The following is a 24387-nucleotide window of genomic DNA, read 5'->3' on the forward strand; positions in this document are numbered from 1 at the left end:
CAAAGCCGTCCTTGTCGTCGTCGATGGGATGCTGTGAGCCTAGCTCTGCCAAGATGGTAATTGTGGCGTGTATCAGGAGCGAGCCCCTTCGGAACCCTGGTCGGGTAGTGTGGATTGAACCGGTATTAATAGACCACGCTACCCCAAGCGAGCGCTGATCCTTCGGTAAGTTCCGGGATTAGCTAATCGTAGATCAGGCCTCAGGAAACTTGGGTAGGGGTTTTATCCCGGGTATACCCATACCCGTTCCTGACTATTGTGGCCCGCTTCCTTGCACACGATGCGCTGGTAAAAAACTTAACTGACGAACACAAACAAAACGAACGAGGAGATATTGGTAATGGAGATTGAGCTGGCTGCATTTATCCGCAGCACGAAAATGCGCCGTTCGCCCCAACGCTCAGCAAAGGGCGCAGCAGAGGCTGAAATACCCGACCAGACATCGGGATGCGCAAATGGAAGAGAAGACTCGCAAAGTGATGCGGCACCTGCGAAAAATACGGGAACCCAGACAGTACTATGCAGTGCTAGTTGCGAACTAACCAAATGGTTTCAAATATAAGCCGAGTCGGAGCGCTGTCGACTACTCTGGCGAAAGCTAAAGAGGAAAGGCTTATTAAAAAATGCGCGGCAGTTGTGAAGCGCATACCATCTATGACGTTCCTCCAGAAAAACATCTGTAAAGGAGTGAAAAACGGACTGATGGAGCTGGAGGAGCTCCTAGACAGAATTTCATATTATAGGCGGACATGGAGAGTAGGAAAAAATCCGCGAGAAACAGAAACAACCGCGCTTCCCGATGAGAACACTGTGAGCGCGAAACGGATCGCAGATAGCCCATTGCAGAGCTAACTGGGGAAAAAACGAAAGAAAGAAGGAGCATCTGAAGGGGACTTCACTGAGATACTCTCCAGGGCTCAAAAGAAGAAGACGAAGAGGGGCAAGAGACAACAACACACCGCGTCATCAGAAAAACAAACTCTTCTTAAAATTAAGGCGGACACGAGCCCCAAAATAATAGATGGGAAGACGAAAGAGGACTAGATCGCCACCCCTGCTTATTAAGCCGACGGAAGACAAGACTTTTGCGGAAATCCTCGGCGAAATACGTTACAAGATTAAATCCGAAGATAGCAGAACAGAAATCCAGTCTCTTCCATTCGTAAAACGAAGGGTGGTGGAGTCCTGGTTGAACTAGGCCCGAGGGCAACAAATAAAGTTACGTTCTGTGAAGCAGTCAAAGGGCTTCTGGGAACCCACGTGCTCTCTGGAAATCCGAGAACTTGGCTGCCTTATAGAAAAGAACGAGGTAGAAGAGGCCATCAAACGCGAATATCCGGAAGTAACCAATGTCCGGATTGGTATCACCTCTGCGAACTACCGAGGCCAAAAACTCGCTGGGAGTTGCAGAGCAATACGCGAGGAAACTTCTGAATAGTGGGAAAATCAGAATTGGTTCAGTAGTGTGTAGGATACGAATCCGGGCTGCCCCAGCAGATGGGCGCGCGCCTCATTGGCAACTTAGGTGCGTGGCTGAATCGGAAGCATAATGAGATTGACTATTTCCTTATCCAGTTCTTAAATAGGCATGAAGGTTTTCAGTCTTACCTGCGCAAAATTGGAAAGGTGACGATCTCCGGATTGTGTGTTTTGCAATGCAGTTGTGGACGACAACCATCACACTTTTTTCTTGTGAAAAGTGGGATGGGATTCGTCAGCAACTTTATTTAAGCACAGGAGATCCCTCTCCAGAGAACATTGTCGAGAAGATGCTGAGGAGCGCTGTCAGGTGTTGCTCATTACGTTCGGATTCTTCTCGTTGCAAAGAAGATAGAGCTCGACCGGTGGCAAGGTGTTCCTTGAACTGACAGTTCCCTTCCTCCTCTCCCCTTCAGTTGGTCAAGGAATTCCTTGATTTAAAGGCTCCGCAATGCGGGAGAGTTCGGGGACTAGCCCGAAGTAATGTGACAAACGGTTCCAGGGTAGCTCTATAACAATGGGTAGGTGTTTGGTTGGTAGTCGAACGACGTACCGTTACTGGAGTCCAACGTTCTATGCGTAAATGCATTCACCTACCCAACCCCCACCCAAAAAAAACACAGGGCCGGTTGAATCAAAGTATTATATATTAAAAGCTTTCGTTCCCCTGTGTACATTTTTATTCTTCAGACGTAGTACGAAATAGAATATTTTGTTGAAAAAAATGGTTGAACTGCTGGTTACACCTATTTCGTTGTCCTTGTTTGAAATTGTAATTGTATAGTGTTTTGTCTCATTGTCGCCTTTCCTTTGGTTGACATCATAATTTTGGTCTTCTCTTCATTTATTATTAAGCCGACTTCACTCACAACTTCGTCAATCATGTCTCGGCGGTAATCTTGATAATGATGTTACCATTGGGATGTCTCTATTAGTATAGTATGGTAGCCCAAGCCCAAGACAGGACGGGCACGGGTCCTATTGAGAAATGGGTAAAAGTTTTCGATGGACATGGACATGTCAGGACAGCGTCAGGACGTAAGTAAGTTAGTCCAAGCAATACATATACGTGCACACTAAATATTGGCACCCTAACTGGAAAGATCGAGAAACTCGCAAGAGTCCTTCGGAAAAGGCGCATTGCTATCTGCGCTCTGCAAGAAACCTTTTCTGCTGGCAGAAGCTGCGTCTTAGAACACGAAAGCGGTAAAAATGGCTAAAAAATTCTCTATTTTGGTAGCCCACACACTCAATACGATGTTAGCATTGCCATCTCAGAGGGTTTCCATGATGCCATTAAAGAACTTGAACGATTTGATGACCGGCTGATGAAGCTCACCATTAATCAGCTGATTGCACTATTTTCTTCTTGACCGTGTACGCACCACAGACAGGTCGACCTGGTCATGTGGGTGAAAAGGCGAAGGGTAATGGGGGGAGGGGCTCGGAGCGCGCAATAAAGGTGGCGAGCATATAATCGATTTTGCGAACACCCATGACCTTGTACTTATGAATACATGGTTCATCAAACGATTGTCTCATCTTCCTACATTTTATAGTGGGAATAGTAAAACGTAAATCGATTATATTCTCATAAGGCGTCGACATTTTACCGCCGTTGCTGAGTGTTCCCTATTAGACCATCGTACCTCAACATCGGCCGTTGATTGCCGTCTTGCGAATCAAGCCACCGATAAAACAGCGTGGGAAACGCATTGTCCGTCGCGCATTAAATGGTGACAATCTCGTGAGAACAAATGATCTCACTTACCCGATTACCAACTATTATATTACAAAGCGGCCTCTGCAGCCCTCGAGTCACCAACCCAGGTAAGCGGTTCATCAATCGAGATACTTGGCTTTGGAACGACGATGTTGAAATGAAGATCCATGAAAAGAAACGCCTCTACCACAAGTTTCTCGACGAGAAAACCCTATATCCCGAACCGAAAGCTGTAAAGACTCAGGAAATCAACCAGACCCTTATTGCAAAAGCACTGACTGATTAAACTTCTGGAACTTACATCGTGAATATAAGAGGCTCGTAAACGTTCAAAACGAAACTCCTTTAGAGCATACTGTGAGAAACTGGAAAGTGAAAGGGAGACTTCCATGCTGTGCAGAGTCCTTAACAAGGATGAGTCGGCCAAGTTGGACTCTTTTAGAAAACCGGATGGTACTTTCACGAACCCCAGAGTAGAGTCTGTGCAGACTCTCTTGGATGTACATCACCTGGGAGAACAGGTCTCAGAAATGGAGGAAAGAGAATTGGCGGTTTCTGCAAACTTTTTAGCACGAAGGTGTTATAAGGAGAATTGGAACACTGCGAGAGCGGTTGTTACCAATGAAAAGGCGAGAGCCGCTATACTACCATTTGAACTCTTCAAAACACTTGGCATGGATGGCATCTACCCAGCCATACTAAAGGAGGGTATAGAGCACTTAGAGCAACTTCTAAGAAATATCTTTAAGGATTTCTTGCTTTGAGCTGCGTGTCTCTTGGCAGAAGGTGAAGGTAGTCTTCATACCTAAGCCTAGAAAAAATGACTTTTCAAATCCAAAGAACTTCAGGGAAATGAACTGAATATCATTTTCGCTGCAATGCTTCGAGCGACTGGTTGAGCATCACATTCGCAAGAAGGCGCTAAGGTCGCGCCCACTAAATGAAAACCAACATGCTTACCAACGTCGAAAGTCCTTTGAGTCTGCTCTTCATTCATTGGTTTCAAAGATGTAGGACGCAGCTCTAAAAGGCGAGTACACGATGGTGGTGTCCGTGGACATTGAAGAAGTGTTTGACTGTGCGTGTAGAAATGCACAACGCGCCGTTGATTTGATTGACAGTTGGTGTCTCAGGCATGGAGTTTCATGATCTTTGCCTTCCAGAGATGAGGGTTGTAACTCTTCAATTCTCCAAAGAAGTGAAATATCTGGGAGTTATTCTAGACAAGAAGCTTCTTTGGAACAAACATGTAGAGGTAAAGATGAAACGAGCTCTCACAACTTATGGGCTGTGTAGGCGGACCTTTGCCTCGACATGGTGGCTTAAGTCTCAGGTAGTAATGTCGATATATGGTGCTATCATTAGGCCGATGTTCACTTATGCATCTATAGGTGAAACAAAAGAGTTTTTTCTGTAAACTCATCACACTGCAAAGAACTATGTGTGTGGGTATCACTGGTGCCATATCCGGCGCAGCTCTGGATGCATTACTTAATTTGCAGCATTTGGATTTGTTTATTCAGAGCACTGCAATGAGAGCAGCTCATAGGCTAATTCCATTAGATCTATGGGGAAACAATGGACGTCGAAGGCACAGAGCATTTACAGAGTTATTGGAAGAACTGAATCCAGTTTACATATTGCCTTCTCATTCTCGGATCCGCATAGTAGAAAATATGAGGTTAGCTTGAAACGAGAAGAAAACTGGAACGTACCAGAAGAATGCGTGTCAAGATATACACTACAACGGTGGCTCAAAAACAGAACAGGGTTCTAGGGTTCTGGAAGCGTGGGCTTTTCCCTTGCGACAAGATACAACGGTCTTTCAAGCTGAAGTGTATGTGATCCTAAGGGCGCAACCCGGATGATTGACGAGCGATTGAAGCTTCATTGAAAGCGTTGAACAGCCCTTTGATTCCTTCTAAAATCGTTAAGGAATGTAGAAATCGATTGAACTCTGCTTCTAATTTCAATACAGTGGAACTACTCTGGGTACTCGGTCATTGTGATGTAGAAGGAAATGAAATCTCGGATGCTTTAGCGAAAGAGGGTTCAATTTCTTCCATGTCCAGACTGGAACCAGCGATTGAGGTGTCAGTACCACTGGCTAGTGCCAAGCCCTCAGTTATGAAGCGTAGATCTGACCTAATTGACTCGTTATGCCTCAGGTCTTCCGAAGGTCCATCTGAAATGTTGGTAGTAGACCGCTCAGCCGCTATGATAGTATTTTTGTGAGATAGAGGAGACACTTCGTCATTACCAAACTTTATGCAGATATTTTACAAAACAAAGCATAAAACTGTGATAAAAAATAAATATGCTATCAGGTCTAGACTACTAGTTCCATTTAACAAAGGCTTTCAGGTTTCGAGTAAACTGATTGCGGCTTAAGCAAATGCAAAACTTTACAAACGTGATAAAGATTGAATACAAAATGACACATATATATACAGACTTTCCGATTCATCCAAACATAGTGAGCATAGTAAGGCATGCATTGAGGGCCAAACAAAATCCACTACTGCCTATCTTCCGTCAAGTATGTTACTCAACTCAGTCATTGAAAAAAAAGATAATCTTTACGGTACTTAAGCACCGACTATGTACGCCTACGATAGAGTACTTAGCGGCGTTCGGCTTCCAAGTACACACTTGATAAAGCCTGATAGCCTTTTAAAGGAGATATTCCGAGTATGCGAATAATATGCATGTCGCTCACAGCAAACACACATATGAGCGCCTGCAGGTTCTATGCACCTCTCATTCAAGCTCGGTTCCACTCCGTAAACTAATCAAATTAAACACCTTGCGGCCACTCTCTGAATAATTAATTACCACAATTTCGGCTTTAATTTCCGAGCACATTAAGTGCATGTCTGATCGGAATAGAACACATATCGAACGAGACATGGAAGACAAAGCGGACAGAATACAAGAATAAGGCGGCATGATGCGAACCATGAAGCGGAAGACTCTCGCACCTGAACACCTGGTTTACCTTTCGACATCACGAATCCATACCAGGTACGAATGAGATATGCTCATGTGCCGTTTACTGGAGTAACGCGATGGTAACCGAGACCGAAAAACAGACCAAAATGAAGTACTGAACCGTACCCAGTAATTACCGGGTATTTTATGCGGAATTAATTAGAGGAATTCGATATTTTTATTTAGTTTTACTCTGCTTCGGTGAGTCTTTCTTGTTTGTTATTCGTCCATCGGTTGGTTGACTGAGCGGACAAAAATTATGGGTTCCCTCTATTTAGGATAGATTTTACATTAAACTTAGATTTTCCCATAGAGCGTTGGCTACCTGGGCTGCGTATCAAGATTTCCCACCCAAGGTTAGTACCTGAACCTTTTCACGTATGGAATAATCACTGCTAACCAATTTCAGGTTTCCGGTCCAACAATTTCTCCTTTACTCCACATGAGACCACTGACCACCAGGTCCACACCCATATAACGCGGATGCAATTCGAGCTGCCAATCTACTTAATTGCATCCAAAGACCTCGGCACTTTCCAGAAAAGTCAAAAAAAGTTAAATAATTGCATCATCATAGATAAGACTTTCCCTATCACTCGTTCATTCATATGCTCAGTCATCGACACACTCAGCCATTCACATCAGTCAAGGAGTTCAACTGGTCAGGCGTGCATCACCAATTGAAGGAGCATTAGTCAAACGCAACACTTGTCATCTCAAAAGGTCACACACTTGGATCTCTCAGCCAAGGCGTCATTATATATCATTAGCATCTTTCGCCCACATAAAGTATCTTCACTGCAACAAACTCCAATCATCGCCTTGGCACTGTACGAGTACAGCAAGACAGTGAGTGCTTCAATTAACGTAACAAGACGTCATCGTGTTGTGCATCGTTGAACAAGTGAACCCATAAATTTCATTGTTGTTAGGGTTTCATAGCCCAACAGGATGACTCGACGCCCTTGTCCCGTGTAAAACGCGTGTTTTAGTTTTCCAACCAGACACAGGAAGCCATAGATTTCCATTGATGCAAGAAGGGGTTTTCGAAATTTCAGGTCCACAAAAGATTTTGATTTATTGTCTCTCCAATGCATGGAGCACATAAAAGACCAATTTAATTTGGACTACTTATGCTCAATGTAGGCTAGCTTTCGCGTGATTTATTCATTTGTTGATTTTGAGGTCAGATCTAGATTGATCTTTTGAATTGAATTCTATTAAACTATGCATATCTGTGGATCCACTATTCAAATTTAAGGGAGAATAACGATTGCTTCTGAGAAAGTCATCTAAGAAATTGCAATGCAAACGGCAAATTCACAAGAGCATGTGCACTTCATTTCAGTGTATCGAGTCACCCCAAGAGGGGTTCAAACAATGGAATACGAAGTGGAGTGATGCTAAATATATCTCTCCGGGGGCCAAGCCATAGCGATAAACCACAGCCGAACGAGGTGTTCCCATTCCCCTCCAAAACGCAAAAGACTCTAGACAGCGGATCGAAGAAACCTCCCCAATCCAAAGTGTTACTTGAACCATGCCCAGTGGTGCTCTGAGGTGGTTACGTCTCTATGGATCTACGTGAGTACCTGCCTCGTGGCTTTTGTGATCAGAATCATAGCCCCGCTGGGACAAGCACAACGGTACCAGTCATCCTGCTATGCAAGACCTACCTAAATCTCTACCGAACTATGGAGTATTGCACCCGTGTTGAAAGGCAACATCACGTTTGAGGCCCGAAGGTCTGTGTTCGCTTGAACGTAACCACAATCCCCATGAAGCTCCCACTAGGAGACCAACCGCACATGAAACAGGACAGGAATTCTCCTGAAACATATAAATTCAGGGATTATTCCGATTCCCATGGTACCAGTGTACCCCTGGTACGGTTTCGTGACCTACTGCCACTTCAGATGAGTGCTCGTATACACTCGAGTCTGATCGCCTTGATTACGCCTTTGGAGTATTCACCTACTGCATCACGGCCAGCAAACCAAAGTGATACAGCGTCTCCCGGTGCCACCACTATGAAGATTCTTCTCGGCTACTTGGTTTTGGTTCGGCCGACAGGGTTGCTGCCCACGTCTTCCTCAACGCCACCTCTAAGCATCTGCTCTGATGAGGAAGTAAACGGGGCTGCAACCCTATCGACTGAATCAACACCAACTGATTAAGGAGAACATCCATATGGTGGCATCGCCAAGCTCTGGATTTACATTGATTTGCTAATCGTGATGTCATAGACAAATGCTCCAAGGCCTTGGGTGATCAGACCCGAGTCTACACGGGATCTCATCTGAAGTGGCATCAATCACAGAGCCTCACCAGAGGTTATCTAATATCATCGCAATCGGACTAGCCCTCCAAGTTCATATGTCTCAGGAGAGTTTTTTCTCAGTCCGGTTATTTACGGTTGGTCCCCTAGTAGGTGTTTCATGGGGGTTGTGCTTACGCTCATATCGCATACAGAGACCTTCGGGTGCAGCATTCCTTAGTTAGAGACTTTAGATAGGTCTCGCGACATTAATCGAAGAGGTGAGTACCTTCTGGAATCCATCCTTAGTAACAACTTAGAAATATATAACGTGGGGTCAAGCAGTGCGCTGCAGGATAGACTGACGCAGAATATAGCTCCCTGGGGCCAACCTACCTCTCTTTGAGGGTGAGCTGTCTCTCCCCTAGGGTAATATGTGGCTTTCCAGGGGCCAAGCCTCTCGTCTACCAAGACCCTTAGTGAGTGCTGGTAGCCACACCCTGTACAAAGTAACCTTCCGTTAACGAAATGCTACGGATCAAGACGGGGGAATCGAAAAACACCTCCCCCAATCCAGGGTGTCATGCGAATCGTGCCCGTTGGACAGTTTGCAGTCGAGAGTAACTGACTGTATTTGAACGGAGCCTCACTGATACCTTTTTTTTTATGGATGGAGGTGGAAATCTTACTATGGCTATGGCACGACGGACCTTCTAGCCCCCATGTGTGTATGTGCGTGTGGTGGGGGAGAAGCTAAAGCTTCTGAGCACTCAGGCCGTGTTGGCCCATTGTACTCGCCACCCCCGTCTAGCCCCCATACTCGTGGGAATCAAATGAGTAATGTTACAAAAATAAAGAAAGCTACAAACAACCAAACGGGACTCCGTACCACATACAAATTGGCATAGGCACATGTCCAAAATACTGAGAGTCAGGTGATTACACCCAAGAAAGGAAAAGTTGGGCCGTCAAGCAGTAGAGCTAAGGTCAACATTGATATACTACGAGGACAACAACCAACGAACACCACTGCTAAAAAAAACAGGGACAAGCAAAAGCGCGTTTGAGATCAATATATCAGACGCCAGGAAGGAGACAGGTCTCAGTGGTGCAGGGGCTAAATGGTACGCGTGTTATCTGAAGGAAGGCCTGAAACCAGAAGGAGTAAAAAAAACTTGTTTTTCTTTTTTCGCTGGTGTAGATATTTATTCTTGCAAATACCGATATTTCGGAAACCACTTATTCCCTTCATCAGTGCTATAGACTTGTTGTAGCAATATCTACACCAGCGAAAAAGAAAAACACAAGTTTTTTATTATTTCAAATAATCAATCGCTGGAAACACTGCATAATTACACTCAGACAGAAGGAGCCCTTAAGAAGACTCAGGACAGACCTAAGCCATCTTTATCGGAGCCAAGAAAGTGGGGAACAGCGAAGATTAGCCCGCACGAAAAGAGTCCTCCCAAAAACTCAAAACCTGAACCCAACAGGGACTAAAACCCGAGCAGGTCAGGGGTGAAGACAGGAATCAGGAAGCCCGCCATAAGCTATGCTAGTGCGGTCAAGGGCATTGGTCTGGCCATACTGCCAAAAATGTTTCCCGAGCAAATACTCACTCAACAGTAAACTATCGAAGACCTTGTCGTCAGGCAGATATGCAAGGGATGGACTACGAAACTTGTGTTCACCGGGATACGCTTTCGACCAGGTCATATACTGGTGGACTGCGCGACGGAATACACTGCAGAGTGGCTTAGGATCATAGTTCCTAAATTGCCACACTGGGAAGGAGCAGAACTATCAACATGTGTTAGGGATGATATACCAGGAGTACACATGGTGACAGTGTTTCTCCCGAAAGCCACAACAATAGAAACGGAAGATCTCATGGACCTCCTAGTCACTTAGAATGAAATTCTCCATACGGGATTATGAAGAGTCTTGAGAAGAAGGGGGAGGGCAAGGGTAGACCCCGAGGTAGATGACCGATCTCTGGAGGGAATCAAACACCGGAATCACCATATCAACTATCGATTTGGCAACATACCTGTGCACGTGCACAAGGAAAAGCCGAGGAAAGACACCTCGGTGGAGACACCAGGTGAAAAGCATATCGAGGTACGCGAAGAACTCTCGAAAGCCATAGAGGCGGAATGGACTGGATCAGCCAAGGCAGTAGACCTATTGCCCAGTGAAGAGCAGAAGCTGGACAACCTAGGCCTAGATCTTCTTAGGCTTCACCATTCATTTTAGTATGACACTAACATTGAAAATCTTAGAATGCAATAAATTTGCACAAAAGTGGCAAGTTTGACCTATTAAAACCCTGTTAGTAATAGTGCGATTTCCACAAAACTTGAAAGTGTTGTGCTCCGTAGTATATCCTTTATTACTCCAAAAGCTGGTTCTTCTAGGACAAACTTAAAGGAGTTCCCAGTTAATTTCCAAAAAATATACTTATAAGAAATATGGTAATATACTGTTAACTTTAATTAAACCGATATCGATAAGGAGAGTACTTTGAGGTCTAGATACCATGTGCATAGATCTCCATATTCTTTTTCAGATATTTGGGTTAAGTAGTTTTGGAGAACGGGCCATTGAAGCAACTGAACCTTTTCCAACCATCGCACCCCTCCCACTTGCAACCAATGCCCCACACAACTATGCTCGATGGAAAAAAATACGATGGGATTCACAGGTCTCACCTTTCTACCAAATTTAGTATCAATATGAGTAACCGTTTCTGAGATATAAAGTGTGATAGACAGACGGATGAGCAGACAGACAGATAGTAAACCTATTTTACCAAGGATTTGTTTTAAACAAAACCTTAAAAAACCCTCATATCAAAGAAGAAAGAAGTTGAGAGCAGCAGAGGCATTCTCAAAATAGGCTTGTCGCGAAGACCACAATCTAAATGGATCAGACGTCAGAAGGACCGGTAAGAGTACATCCAAAGTTAAGCCACAGTGGACAGGAGCCAAATGGTATCTGCGCTATCTTAAGGAAGATCTAAAACCGGAGGAGCCACTTATTACTCAGGATAAAAGTAAGCATTCAACAGCAGGATCAAAGGAGACCAGCGCCAACTAGCCCAAAAAAGGAGAAGATTCACAAAAAACAAAGATGAAATGAGCAACGGGAAGATTTGGGGCGAAGATAGGAGCCAGGGTTTATCTATGCAAGCGCAGTCAGAACTATTAGGCTGGCTGTTCTACCCAAGTGATTTCTGGGGCAAATACTCACTCCTGACGAGCAAGAAAAATTAGGAACCTTATGACCGAAGAGATGTGTAGGGGAAAGAATACTAAGTTTGTGTTCGGCGGTATACGCTTTCGACTAGGTCTAAAACTAGTAAGCTGCGCGGCAGAGGACACGACAAAAGGCGTAGGATTACAGTCCCCAAATTGCCAGGTAGGGAAGGGGCGTACTTGCCGACATATGATGTTCAAGAGACATCATGGTGGCAGTCTATCTTCCTAAAGCCATAACAATGGAAAAAAATTCTAAACCAAACCAGATTTCCCAAAATGAAGGGTCTCCACGCGCAGCTGAAGAGAATGTCTAGAAGCAAGGCAGAAATCAAAGGAAAGTGGCTCACGATCGGATGATATTCCTGTCACATGTACAAGAAGTAATCGTAGGCTCCCCAAGGTGGAAAATCTACCGAGATTAGTGAAGAAATTATAAAGGGAAGCCAAAAGGGCAAGAGCAAGCAAGGGATTCCCAACGTTCAAGACGAACAGCGAATCATAGACGTGTTATATAAGAGGAGAAGGAGAAGGATGATACTCTAACATTGCAGAAGAGTTCTAAACAATAATGAAGCGAATGATCAACACAAAAATAGCTCAAATAAACCTCTACCAGTTAATTCCGCCATGGACGCTCCCAAGCCCATTTGAGAAAAGAGGAGGGAAGAGTCACTACAGTCTGAATGGCCATGTAACACCTTGGCATCTCAAGGAGTAGGTGGGGCTAACCACACTCGGACTAATGTCATTTTCTATTACGACGAGAACACGGTGCGAAAATGAGGTAGTGACGACCATGTGAGTTGGGATTTGTAGAATTCATTCAAAGTATAAAGAGATAGAAGTTTGTGGTTTGGCAACGTGCAACCTGCTTCGAATACGGCTACTACGCCTCAGAATCGGACTGATCTTTCGATTACGACCTTTTGCTTCCGCCAATGGCTTATGACGGGATTCTGAAATGTGAACTTATCGCCGTTCCCCATAATGCTCGCTTGCTCCAACTCTAGTGTTATATGCTAGCCTTTCTGGGCTTAAGCGAGGTATGATTGTGGGACTCTGGGGTACACCAGTCTCCCTCTTGCGGCACTGTCTTCTTGTATTTTGACAAGTCTGGCGAAAATAAGCGTGAATCGGATATCGGATTATCATATTCGCTAGACGCGCCTTCTTGCATTGGAGATCGGTTTGTGGCTTTCTGCCATTCAAAACGACTTGCATACGCGACCCAGCTACCGTTCAACAGTGGGAAAATTATCTTGCTAATCACACTTGCAGGTCCATACCAGGAAAGAAATGGGTACGACCAATAATTACTTCTATGATAGTGTGACAATCTGATCAGACAGAATCACATTCAGCACAAAAATTAAGAGTACAGAAAGTCCACAGACTGGCTTGTTTATGTTTCACTGGAGCAACCGTACTTATTGTGAGAGTATAGCATCGAACAAATGCAAGGGTCAGTGGCCCAAAAAGAGGAGTAGACAAGTATGAATACTTTAACTTCCAAAGGAACTTTAGGGGATAAAACATTCAAATTTAAATGACAACAAGACGATTATCAACACAGTTAAATTCAACTCTAAACTGATATATGAATGTTTGGTTAATTTAAATATGCTTAGCTCATACAATACATTCTGTATACTCTATGTTCCGAGCCAAATTATGACAGCCGGCGGACAAACTAGCCAGAAAAAGAACGCTTAACTGACCAGATACCTCCTGTGAAATCAGCAAGTAGTTAATGAGCATGATACAGAGGGAAGAGGGGCAACTGTTGAGGGCGACTATACTGGGCAAATTTAACAGAAGTGGAACAGTTCGAAGTGCTGTGGGAACATATGAACCAAAGCGCTTACAGGCTTGTTTCAACCTTCCCATGTGGGAAGCTTAGGTCCATAGTGGAAATAATCACAGGTTACTAGAAGTTAAACTACCACCTAGAGAACGGTGGAGGAGGTGTACAAGTCTCTCGGAAAATTGTGCGGATGCAGTTGACTAGCAGACAGAAAATCCAAATCATGAGTTGCGTCAAATATTTCAACCAACTCGAAGATACAGGAAACTAGAAAACAGCTATCTGGGGTCTTGATGACGAGAACGAGATTTCGAACGAAGAAATGTCAACTTAAAGGAAATCCTGCCGAAAATGCCCGACCACACATACCAAACAGTCCTGAAAATGACGCTTCGACAAGCTGCCAGAACACGAAAATATTGCGATAGGAACACCAACGAGACGACACCTAAGAAGACCTTCCCTCAAGAGAGCGCCCACGAAAACTTGAGCGATAATGTCTCAATCTCGAGCCCCGAGTTCGAATCTTGGTTGTGTTATGGATGGTTGTGTTCATCCCTGTGATTATACCATTGTTATAGGCCACATACACAAAAGAGTCATGGGAAAAAATTAAAAATTCCAAATAAGAAGATCAGTGAATGCCTTTCAACTTCACAAAGGAGTGCACAGGAGACAGATAGATGTACTCCCACTGAATTTGGTGACAATATTAACTCGAGTATGTCAGATAAACCTGGGTACACAGGTACGATTTGATAGAGCTATGTTTTCAACCAAATCGCAAGGTAATTTGAAACCGCAATTTGAACCTTTGAATACCCTTTGAGCTGGCCTTTGAAAATGATAAAAGGAAATACGGTTACCCTGATAAGATATTTCTAAAAGCATCATTGAACAGCCATCACCTACTTACTCGAAAAACTCTACAGCAAAAAAAGCCATCTACATAAAACGCCATTCCCCCTTTAAGAAAGCTCATCCCGTTTGCCATCATGATGATCTCAATCTACACAAATGAAGTGGATTGACCTCAGCTTCATTGATTTATAGCTTTCCAATCACATTCTTAAAATCGTGAAAATATAACGGAGCCTTCATTTATCTTTCCTACATCTCATACGTGTGCCTAAAAGTCTAGAGGAGGCGAGTCTGGGACTCTTGCATCCACCACCGCAGCATATCTTTATAATCCACGAAATATGTCTGATGCATGAACGATGATGCCCTTTTAATCAGAATGTCTTTTACATAGCCTACGACGATGGAATTACCATTCGATGGGCAAAAAAGGCCTAAAGTGTTCGATTCGGTTTTAATATGTGGAAAACAGATGGAGAAATGCATTAAGCAACTCCGCGGATGGGACGAAACGCTTGTTATGTTCATTAAACGGTCAACTGAAATTCTATGATGGAATTGAAGCGAGAATTAATGAGAGGGCAATTAGTGTCTGACAGTTTCTGTTCATACGCATTCCGGGGCCAGCACTTGTCTTCGGAGGATGCCTACGCTTATCTGGTACGCCATCTCGTAATCCGATTCAATTAATAACAGCAAAGTAAAACGGTAGAAAAATGGTTTTTGGTAGTGAAATGTTTGTTGGCAGATTACATGATATCTCAGAAAGAGATATGGAGTCGAAAACTACAAGGCCTCTATGCGAATGAGTGTATTTTTATTGAAGAATCTCGAAACTTCTCTTCTTGATACTTCAAATTGCGATAGACAACGGGGAATTGCAGCTGCTATGATCTAAAGAGCTGAGTCTCCTCCTATAAGCTGGGGGATTACCTTACTCGCCATTTTCTTCTATTTGTCACGTAGAGACAATTAGCTGTATAGAAATTTGCAGACCAACAACCTGCATTTTCCTAAAGACAATTTAGAAATAGGAAATCTCCAGTTCTACTCCCTGAGGAGAAAATATGTGCCTGTTTAGACTACTTCAGCCATTTATTCAGAGCCAAATCGCCCGCGGATCCCATCTGGAACTCGGCAGTCGCCACTGCTGTCAACGATAAAAGGTTGAGTTTGGAAGGGTCTTATCTTTGCTCCTTTTCCCCTAGCCGCCTGACTAACATAGTCAGAATCAGCCCTTTCGCCTCTTTCTTTACCTCCCAAGAAGAAGTTGAACTTGTTTACAACCGGTCCAATAATAAAAAATCATCGGGTCCTGCGCCGACCATCAGTGAACGTCTCGCCATCCTCTTGAACAACTGGCAGAATAGCGGGCACCTCCCTGTATCCTGGAAATTAGCTCTCGTAATAACAATTCCTAAGAAGGGTTGCTCTGGCAATCTCAATGAGGCCTACCTCTCCTCTATCCAATATTGGAAAATGTTCGAATGCATCCTACTAATTCCCCTCAGCAAGCACTACCCCTCCATCATTCCGCTTAATCAATTCGGCTTCGAAAACTTAAAATCCACCGAACAAGCAAATCCTTTCCTGCATGACCGCATCCTCAATCATCTGGGAAATAGGCAATGCACCGTAGCCTGTGCCGTAGACCTTGAAATGGCATTCGATTCAGTCTGGAAAAAAGGCTTGCTTTTCAAGCTAATCCAGACTAGTTGCCCCTCCCCCTATTTGGAATACTGGTAGACTTCCTCGCCAACAGAACTTGCCACGTGCGCTTCGACGGACTTGGCTCCATCGACTTCCCCGTAGACTCAGGCCCCAAACTTTTTAGCATCTTCCTCCACGATATTTCCCTAACTCCCGCAAGCTTCCTCCCTACGCCAACGGCAGCCCAGACTTCCCCACGCCCGCCCTTTCTTCTCGACGACAATGGTCCTCCCACATCAAAAGGGATGCTTTTCGCGGAAGACACCAACCTATACGCGGGTGGACTCAGGTCCCCATTAGCCTCTCTTTCTCCCAAACGCCTAACCAATAGGGTTATTACTTATTTTAGGCGATAAGCCCTCATAATTCAGGGGTTATTTGCTTTAGAAACCCCAGCCATAAGTGCCACTGGCGCACAGTACCAGAAAGTAAAATCCTAGAACTACGCTTTGCCAATCACACTCTTAACCCAAGATCAAACATTAAATACCCGGGAATCTCTCTCAACAACAAACTTGAATCCAACCCCCATGTCAGATCATCTATAGCCAGAGCTTCTAAGGCCTCAACTGCCTTACGAAACCTCCTCTCCTCGCGGGTCCTGTTTCCTGCCACTAAAACCCTAATTGGACCAATCCTGCGGTTTCCCAGCATGGGCTACCATGTCACCCAACGTAGCCGAACCCCTCCAAAGGTTCGAAACGACGATCCTTAGGAAATGCAAGGTCAAATATCCGAACCTAAAATTCCACAAAAATTCTCTCCTTTACGCCCTCGCCGTGGTTTGTCCCATAATTCCCATAACTGTCACGCGTCAGACTGAAGAAGTGTGTGCCCCACCCTAATCCAGTGATAAAAAATCTTGCTACGCGTAACGCCTCGTTGGGCGAGCGGGGGGCGTAGGTACTACGTGTCAAGGCTGACCCTCCTCTCAGACAGTAATTCTCCTCTCAACCATCACGCCTCCCCTCCTTTTATCAAATCTCTTCCCCGGACTTCGAAATAAGAAGGCTCCAGAATTGAAAAGGTTTCTGAGCAAGTCTCTCAAGTTGGTTGCAAAAAGTAGACCCGAGGGGCCCGCTTAATCGAAAGTTACCTATTGGAAAGGCTTCCCTGATGCGATACGGACGATAAACCGATAGAGTGCATTGTGATGGCGAGCGTTCTTTAAAATTACGTATTAAAACCCTTGCTGTAGAACGCCATCAAAGATTCAAAGTTGATTGGCTTTACGAAATGCCCCAAGGACGTGGAATTATATGCACGAGAAGCCACTCGTACCATCAAATGGTCAAACTGTATCTGACGGACGACGTTATCAACGCAAAGAAGACAATACTGCCAATATCCAGGGTAGTGAACATGAGCGTGTCACAAAGTTATTCGATCATTAAATACCTGGGGATAATAATCGGTACCAAACTGAACTTTACGGAAAGGCCAAAATATAGTCATAGGCTGCTTATCGCAGAGGCAGTGAAATCCATCCTGCTATATGCGGCTTCCCCCAAGCGAAATGGTTGGGCAATGCTGTAAACCGAAGTAGAGTGAGTTATCGTGCCGCAAGGCGCGCTCTTTTGACCTGGGAGCCGGTTTCTAATCAAATACTAACTGCAAGATTTCGGTCCAGGTTAAGGAGCATCACAACTGTACAATGCTACGCACCAACGGAAACTTCCGATGTAGTGGAGAAGGATGCTTTGTACGAGCAATTAAACGCAGTCCATGGGAGGCTTCCTAAAGGTGAAGGTAAAGGCTCTGATAACATCTTCCTCTGACATATGAAGGAAAAACATGGCGGATTTCAACAACTTGACCACCTCGTCATTGGTGGTACATTATTCGTGTACAGAGCCTGCCATTAGGTCAGTTGGGTTTCAACTTACCGACGCCGTACTCACTTCGCGATCAGCAGTACATTTCGGAGTTGTACACTGGATGTGTGTAACAAGAGAAGTGCAGACATCGGCCTCGAAAGGGATTGCCATCTAATGATCGCTTACGTTCGCTTTCATGTTGCGTCCGCTACTTCTTTCAAGGTTGGGAAGCTGCGACTCCCCAAGTTCAACAGCGACCACTTTCATGACCCAGCTGTCGCCCGACAGTGGAAGAGCTATCTTGCTGATCCAAGGGCAGATATAAAATGCTCTTTTCTCGGGAGCTACACAGGTCATCGGCTAGGCCCTGAAGGGATGTCAAAAGATCTGGCTGACTGCGGAATCGTGGAAACGAATCGATGAACAGAAGGGGTTGAAGGCTCTACTGATCGCTACGAGTAAGGGCGGGCGTGACGCGCTTGAGCTCCGATATCGAGCGAAATCCCGAGAAATTCAGCGTAGTGTACGCCGTGACAAGAGAGAATTTGATTTTGCGCTAGTCAGGGAAGCGGAAGATGCCGCAGATCGCAATGATTTCAGAACTGTATATCGTATTACGAAAGAGCTTGCATCATCATCAACGGCGCAACAACCGGTATCCGGTCTAGGCCTGCCTTAATAAGGAACTCCAGACATCCCGGTTTTGCGCCGAGGTCCACCAATTCGATATCCCTAAAAGCTGTCTGGCGTCCTGGCCCACGCCATCGCTCCATCTTAGGCAGGGTCTGCCTCGTCTTCTTTTCCTACCATAGATATTGCCCTTATAGACTTTCCGGGTGGGATCATCTTCATCCATACGGATTAAGTGACCCGCCCACCGTAACCTATTGAGCCGGATTTTCCTTATTAAGGCAGGCCTAGACCGGATACCGGTTGTTGCGCCGTTGATCATGATGTTATCGGTGATGTTTTTCATGCTGCCGTGTTCAGAGGACGTGGAAGAATTCAATAGACGATGACATCTTTCCTCAAAAACCTCGACTAAGCTGATGACATCTGTTTGCTCTCTCACCGGGCCATGGGCCTTAAGCAAATGGCTCTGAATTTAGAAAGAGACGCAAGTAGAGCTGAACTGAAGATAAGCAACAACAAAACCCAGGTTCTCAGTCTGACGGGTCATCTAAGTCACTAGATCCGCTTTCGCTGCCCTATCTAAAATTTGGAAATGCAATTATCTCAACACTAAAATCAAGTTCTTTGTTAGTGTTCTTTCCGTGTTGCTACTTAGGAGTAGCATATCAAAAGTTCCAAGCTTTCGTCAATACCTGCCTGCGTCGTACCATCGGGGTACGCTGGCGTGACACTATTTCAAACGAACAACTAGGTCGGCACACAGGCTTGGCACTTGTACACGATGTAATTGTAAGTAGCAGTGGATAGGGTACACATTGAGGAGGGGCGACAATTGTATTGCGGGTTAGCTGTGCCATGCAGTGGAATCCACTCTCCCAAAATCCCCGACGAATGGATCTCCCCAAGGGCACTTGGCGTAAAAGAGTAGAGGACGAGTACGAGCGTCTCGGGAAGTCGTGAGGGAAACTGAAGCGCATTTCAGGTAAAAGCGCGTAGGTGTGGTTGACGCATTATACCCCACCAAGGGGGGAAGGGTAACCATATAGACGAAACCGTCAGTTGTCCTTATATTTTCTCGCCTATTGAACATAATTGCCTACAATCAAACCTCGCCACTCTGCCTCCTTCATGCGCAGAGAACAAGTTAGCGCATAATGTCACCAAATATTGCTCGATAGTTTTTTCCCTGAAATCCAGCATCATCCTCCCTTCAGCCATTTATTACTCAGATGATCAGCCATTATTCCATCTTATAACGATTCTAGGGTAATATTCCAGAGCATGCTTTAATTAAAAATATGTTGACATCCTCAGTCGGACTTGCACCCAATTAAAGAATCATGACGACCTCCTTAAAAAATAATTATTTTGCTAAAAACTCTCACCAATCTTTCCCAGTTAGGAAATTACGGCGATCCAAAAAGGGCTACTTTCATAACATTAAGGTGGCTATTGGCACAAATGCAGAAGGAGTGGAGCGGGAAGGAGCCGATCCCCTCTTCGACCCTCTTGCAAATTGCAGCAATAATTACCCTACCTATAAAAATACCCCGTCTTTAGGGCGCTGTAACCTCTTAAGAAAGAGCTTTGATTCTTTAACCGTAAAGATGGGAACCATAGTTGAAGCACTGTTTACTAGGGAAGTCTTTACTAGGGCCATTATACTATATATCCATCCCCTTTAGTCAATCACAAACATCCATAACCGGAGCCGAAATTCGAACCTAACGATCTCGGTCATTACCCCATCGTGGGAGGCCTTTGTCATTCTCCTATATCCTCTCGTTATCCCTTCCTAGAATGGGATTTGCAAGTCAAAGTTCATGATTCCAAAACATCCCCAGTTTGAAGCACAATAAATTTTCAAGTGATGGTAACTTCTGCGAGATTGAAGAGACAGGATCTCTGGTTTCCTCCTCCATACCCTCTCTGATGATGAAATTCAAAATTAACCCCTACGGTTGTGGCATCACAATAAGCCCACTTTGAGGCGCATTATCTTTTTAAGGGGGGCTCAACGTCGGAAATTTTCAACAGCATTAGAGACTGAGACCTTCCTCTTTCTTTTACATGACCTCCCCATCCGCTCTCCATCAGGGACAGGGCTGGAAAACCAATCTTTTCCATGATAATATATATATAAAAAAGAAATAATTTTTGAAGCGCCATCACTTTTTAAGGATATGACTGCCATGAGTTTTCAACAGGATAAGTGGAGAACCTCCTCTTTCTCCCTCAATAAACTAGTCACCAGTTCCGGATATGGGATTGAAAATTTAACCATTACCACCAATAAATTAACGTTTTTCAACTTCCCCAAGACTTTCCGAGAAGCCCGCACTCCTTCTCAATTAGACTGAAAAGCCAAGCGCGGGGTGAAACTTATGCGGGCCCTCTAATATCCTTTTTTCAATGAAATTTCTGTTGCAGGGCCCCGAAAAATACTCCCTGCCCGAAATAATTCCCCTTTTCCAACTTTCGCCTGACAGACCTGGTGCCACGCGAAGCAATTTTAGCACGACCTGTACCTCGGTCAACCTTGAATAGAAGGTTTCATTACATGGCATAGCTTGGGATGTAACTGTCGCCCTTTTTCAAGGTGTAACTTATCCAATGCCACATCCGCCTTCAAATCAGTGCATAACTTAATCGTTAACTAGAAGAGGAGACTCTCCTCAATTCAAGCCTCCACGTCTATTCTACGTACACCTTCGACAAATACGACAGAATTAACTTCTCATTCTCTACGGGAACAAAGCGTACATAACTCCAAACCTATCAATTACATCCACGACCCTCATTTCGAGCCCCTTCACATCAAATTATCCAACGAGCATCTCATCTTCTGTAAACAACTCCTCCACCTTTTACACCTGAAAATCACAGCAATCTTTGCGCGCCAAAATTACTCAGTTTTCGGCCTCAACCTCTGCCAAGAACTTTTTTTTTTGCACATCGTGGAGGGTTCATGGGCCCCGTCACCGTCATCTCCATAATAATTTCAAGCAGCGAAACCTGCCGCCAAGCAAACAACTCATCCGACGACATGAGCTTCTCCGACTCCATCATCTTCATCGCTTCCATCAGCGCGGTGGCGTCTTTGGCATCCTCCTGCCAAAGCCATCACCCAGCGAACCACCATAACCTCATTAGTCCACGCTTCGCAAAGCAAATGCAAATCCACCTCATTCCCACTGTGAACTTCAATGCGTCGAGTGGAATCCGAGTGACTAATCCGAATGCTGGGATGCTGGGCACTTGGACCAGGAGACTGAGTTGGTCGCAAGCCAGTCGGGAAGGTGGTGACGTCATGCTTGTGACCTTTCCAGTTCCAGTCGCAAGGAAAAATGCCATCATCCCTTGCAGTGTCTCCTTCTCATTGTGACCCTGTCCCGTGTGTGTGTTTTCGCTTCCAACCCTCGTCGAGCGAGTCATCACATCGACAGGATCGAGGACACCGAGAACAAGTTTTTCGACACGTTCTTCTGCACACAACGGACAAGGCGCCCTCAAGGCAACTTTGACCAGCCAAACACCACCCAACCCGTGGGCGCCTTCGTTAAGCAACAACGCCGGGAGCAGAATATGAGCATCAATCAAGTGGGAGACGGTGACGCTGGGGCTGAAAGGGAGCCAAAGAATAATATCACGGGAAATGCAATCAACAGAGCCAAAAACCCGTAGTCACTGGACTACCTCAAACTGGGAGAAGGATCCTCCAGACGCGCGGAATACGTGTCCTCGCAACCATGACGTCATCGCCCATTCAGTCGACTCGACTCGGAAATCAGGGTCACAAGCGAGGACGGCAGGAATGGACGAGGACACATAGTGGGCAGATGCCCCCAACTCACCTTTTTTCGATCTAATCCGCCACACAATTCCTCAGCTGCAAGTGTTAATCCAGGGATCGGAGCACTTCTCCTGCGTGAACTTCTCGCAGCACAGGACACTGAACGACTTTCGCAAAAGCCAGAAATCACTGCAAGAAACTACGCAAAACACACACTGGACCTTGGATTTTTTTTCCTAACGACTTTCGATTTTGTATTTCAACTGAATTTCCAAGTATTATATTTTGGCTGCGTCGTTCTGTATTCGCTCGAATATTCGAAAAAATCAAATTAAACACAAAAACATGAAAACAACACACGAAACCGTAATTCGGTGAGCTTCCATCAAGCTACCATCGTGGAATTCGTTTCTTTTTTAAGATAGAAAATTTTGCAAATCCGCGAAACTGCAGTTTGAAATTCGCTCAACGTTTTCCGACTGGGCCGAACCGTTGCAAGTCGAATTTTCGTTTGGGGTGGAAATTTGACGCGCAATTATCTCTCAAACAGCATGCAAATCGCCTCTGCCGCTGATAGTCAGTTGCCGTGCAAAACGTACGCGAAACACGAACAAATCAAACAAGACACCACTCTCCAATTGGACGCCGTGTTTACAACTGAAAAACTCTTCATTGGATTTTGTAGAATTTCTTCTGCAGGCGACGGCGCCGCACCACCACTGGAAAATTGGCGAAAAGGGGAAATCTCTCAAGAACGTTGGAAAGTTAAATTGGAATGTGAGGATTTGTCATCGTGAAAAATTCGTCGTGTAAGCTTCAGAGGAGAGTGTTTTCCGGTTTCAACAATTTTAGAAGCCAAGAGCACACCCCGATAATCAGCTAATCGAATTTAATGAGAATATTATTTGAATTACTTTCTCCTTCCAAGATTTTCCGCAACCGTCATTTTGTTAAGTATGTTTCCCATTTCCACCATTAACTGACCAGCAGATGTCACAATAACGTACTAAATCTGGCCCTTATAAAAGCACTGCGTAAGCTGTCAGATTGACAGTTTTCTAACAATCGACAAGGAACGGTAAACAATAGTGGGTGTTTTTACGTGCTGCGGTGCTGAATCCTAGTTTTTTGACGACCGTCCGAACAATTTAAAATGACACTGACAAAGTCTGTAGATCAAGTAACAATCTTGAAAGGCGACAGATCCAAGTAAGTATATAAAATGTTCGCCAAAAGGCGTTGACGTGGTCTTAAAATTGCCTGAAGCATTTCAGAGACCATTTTTTCCTCGATCGATAATTTCACTCTGGAGTAATCATTCAAAAAATAGTTATCATCTATGAAAAAATGCTCCTTCTTAACAACGATCCATTAAATCAATCTATCTATTTTCTTCCATTCATATCATTTCAGACTCAAAGATCTTCTGCGTTCACGCCTGATAGAATGCGGCTGGCGTGATGAAGTGCGTCTTCTGTGTCACAACACGATCAAGGAGAAAGGCTTCAACCTTACTGTTGAGCAAATTGTCCAGGACGTGACTCCCAAGGCGCGGGCCCGCGTTCCCGACTCACTCAAGAAGGAGCTACTGATGAAAATCAAGTCCAGTTTGGCCGCACAGGAGGGCATCGAACTATAGATCCAACAAATTAGTTACTGTCCACCAATAATAGAACCATTTCAGCAGTTATCATGGAAAAGAACGTTATTTAAATCTCTCAAGTAATTTTTTGTATGAGTTTTGTGTGAAATAAAATTAGCCAATTTTTAAGTTTTACATGTGAATGCTTATTTGAAAATGAAGTCTTTTTCTTCAGCCTTTGTCCCGTCCACAAGCGGGGTCGGCTCGTCGTGATCGGTTTCGCCATTTGGCTCTATCTCGGGGCTTTTGAATCCTCATCCAGCATATCAAGCCACCGTTGTTTGGGCCGGCCTTTTGGTCGTTCACCATCGACTTCGATCTTCAGACCGATCTTGGCAAGTGAATTCTCGTTAGGGCGAATTACGTGACCGTACCATCGAAAACGCCTCTCTCGCAACTTTTCCACGATCGGTGCAA

General features: G+C 44.7%; 2 protein-coding genes across 2 annotated transcripts in view; one reads left to right on the plus strand and one right to left on the minus strand.

The window, feature by feature from the left end:
* The window catches only part of LOC119654233 (protein unzipped), a 337876-nt gene extending 314786 nt beyond the window's left edge, over positions 1 to 23090 (minus strand). The window contains exon 1 of the mRNA XM_038059458.1: positions 22390 to 23090. The gene's annotated coding sequence lies outside the window, so the exon portion shown is untranslated. The remainder of the gene's footprint in view (positions 1 to 22389) is intronic.
* A 280-nt stretch (positions 23091 to 23370) lies between these two features.
* LOC119654234 (enhancer of yellow 2 transcription factor) lies at positions 23371 to 24113 on the plus strand. The gene is made up of 2 exons (XM_038059461.1): positions 23371 to 23537; positions 23742 to 24113. Exons 1-2 carry the CDS (start codon positions 23482 to 23484, stop codon positions 23965 to 23967), a joined length of 282 nt encoding a protein of 93 aa, XP_037915389.1. The 5' UTR covers positions 23371 to 23481; the 3' UTR covers positions 23968 to 24113.
* The last annotated feature ends 274 nt before the right edge of the window (positions 24114 to 24387 follow it).

This window comes from Hermetia illucens, chromosome 4 (genome assembly GCF_905115235.1).
Source record: "Hermetia illucens chromosome 4, iHerIll2.2.curated.20191125, whole genome shotgun sequence".
Lineage (NCBI taxonomy): Eukaryota > Metazoa > Arthropoda > Insecta > Diptera > Stratiomyidae > Hermetia > Hermetia illucens.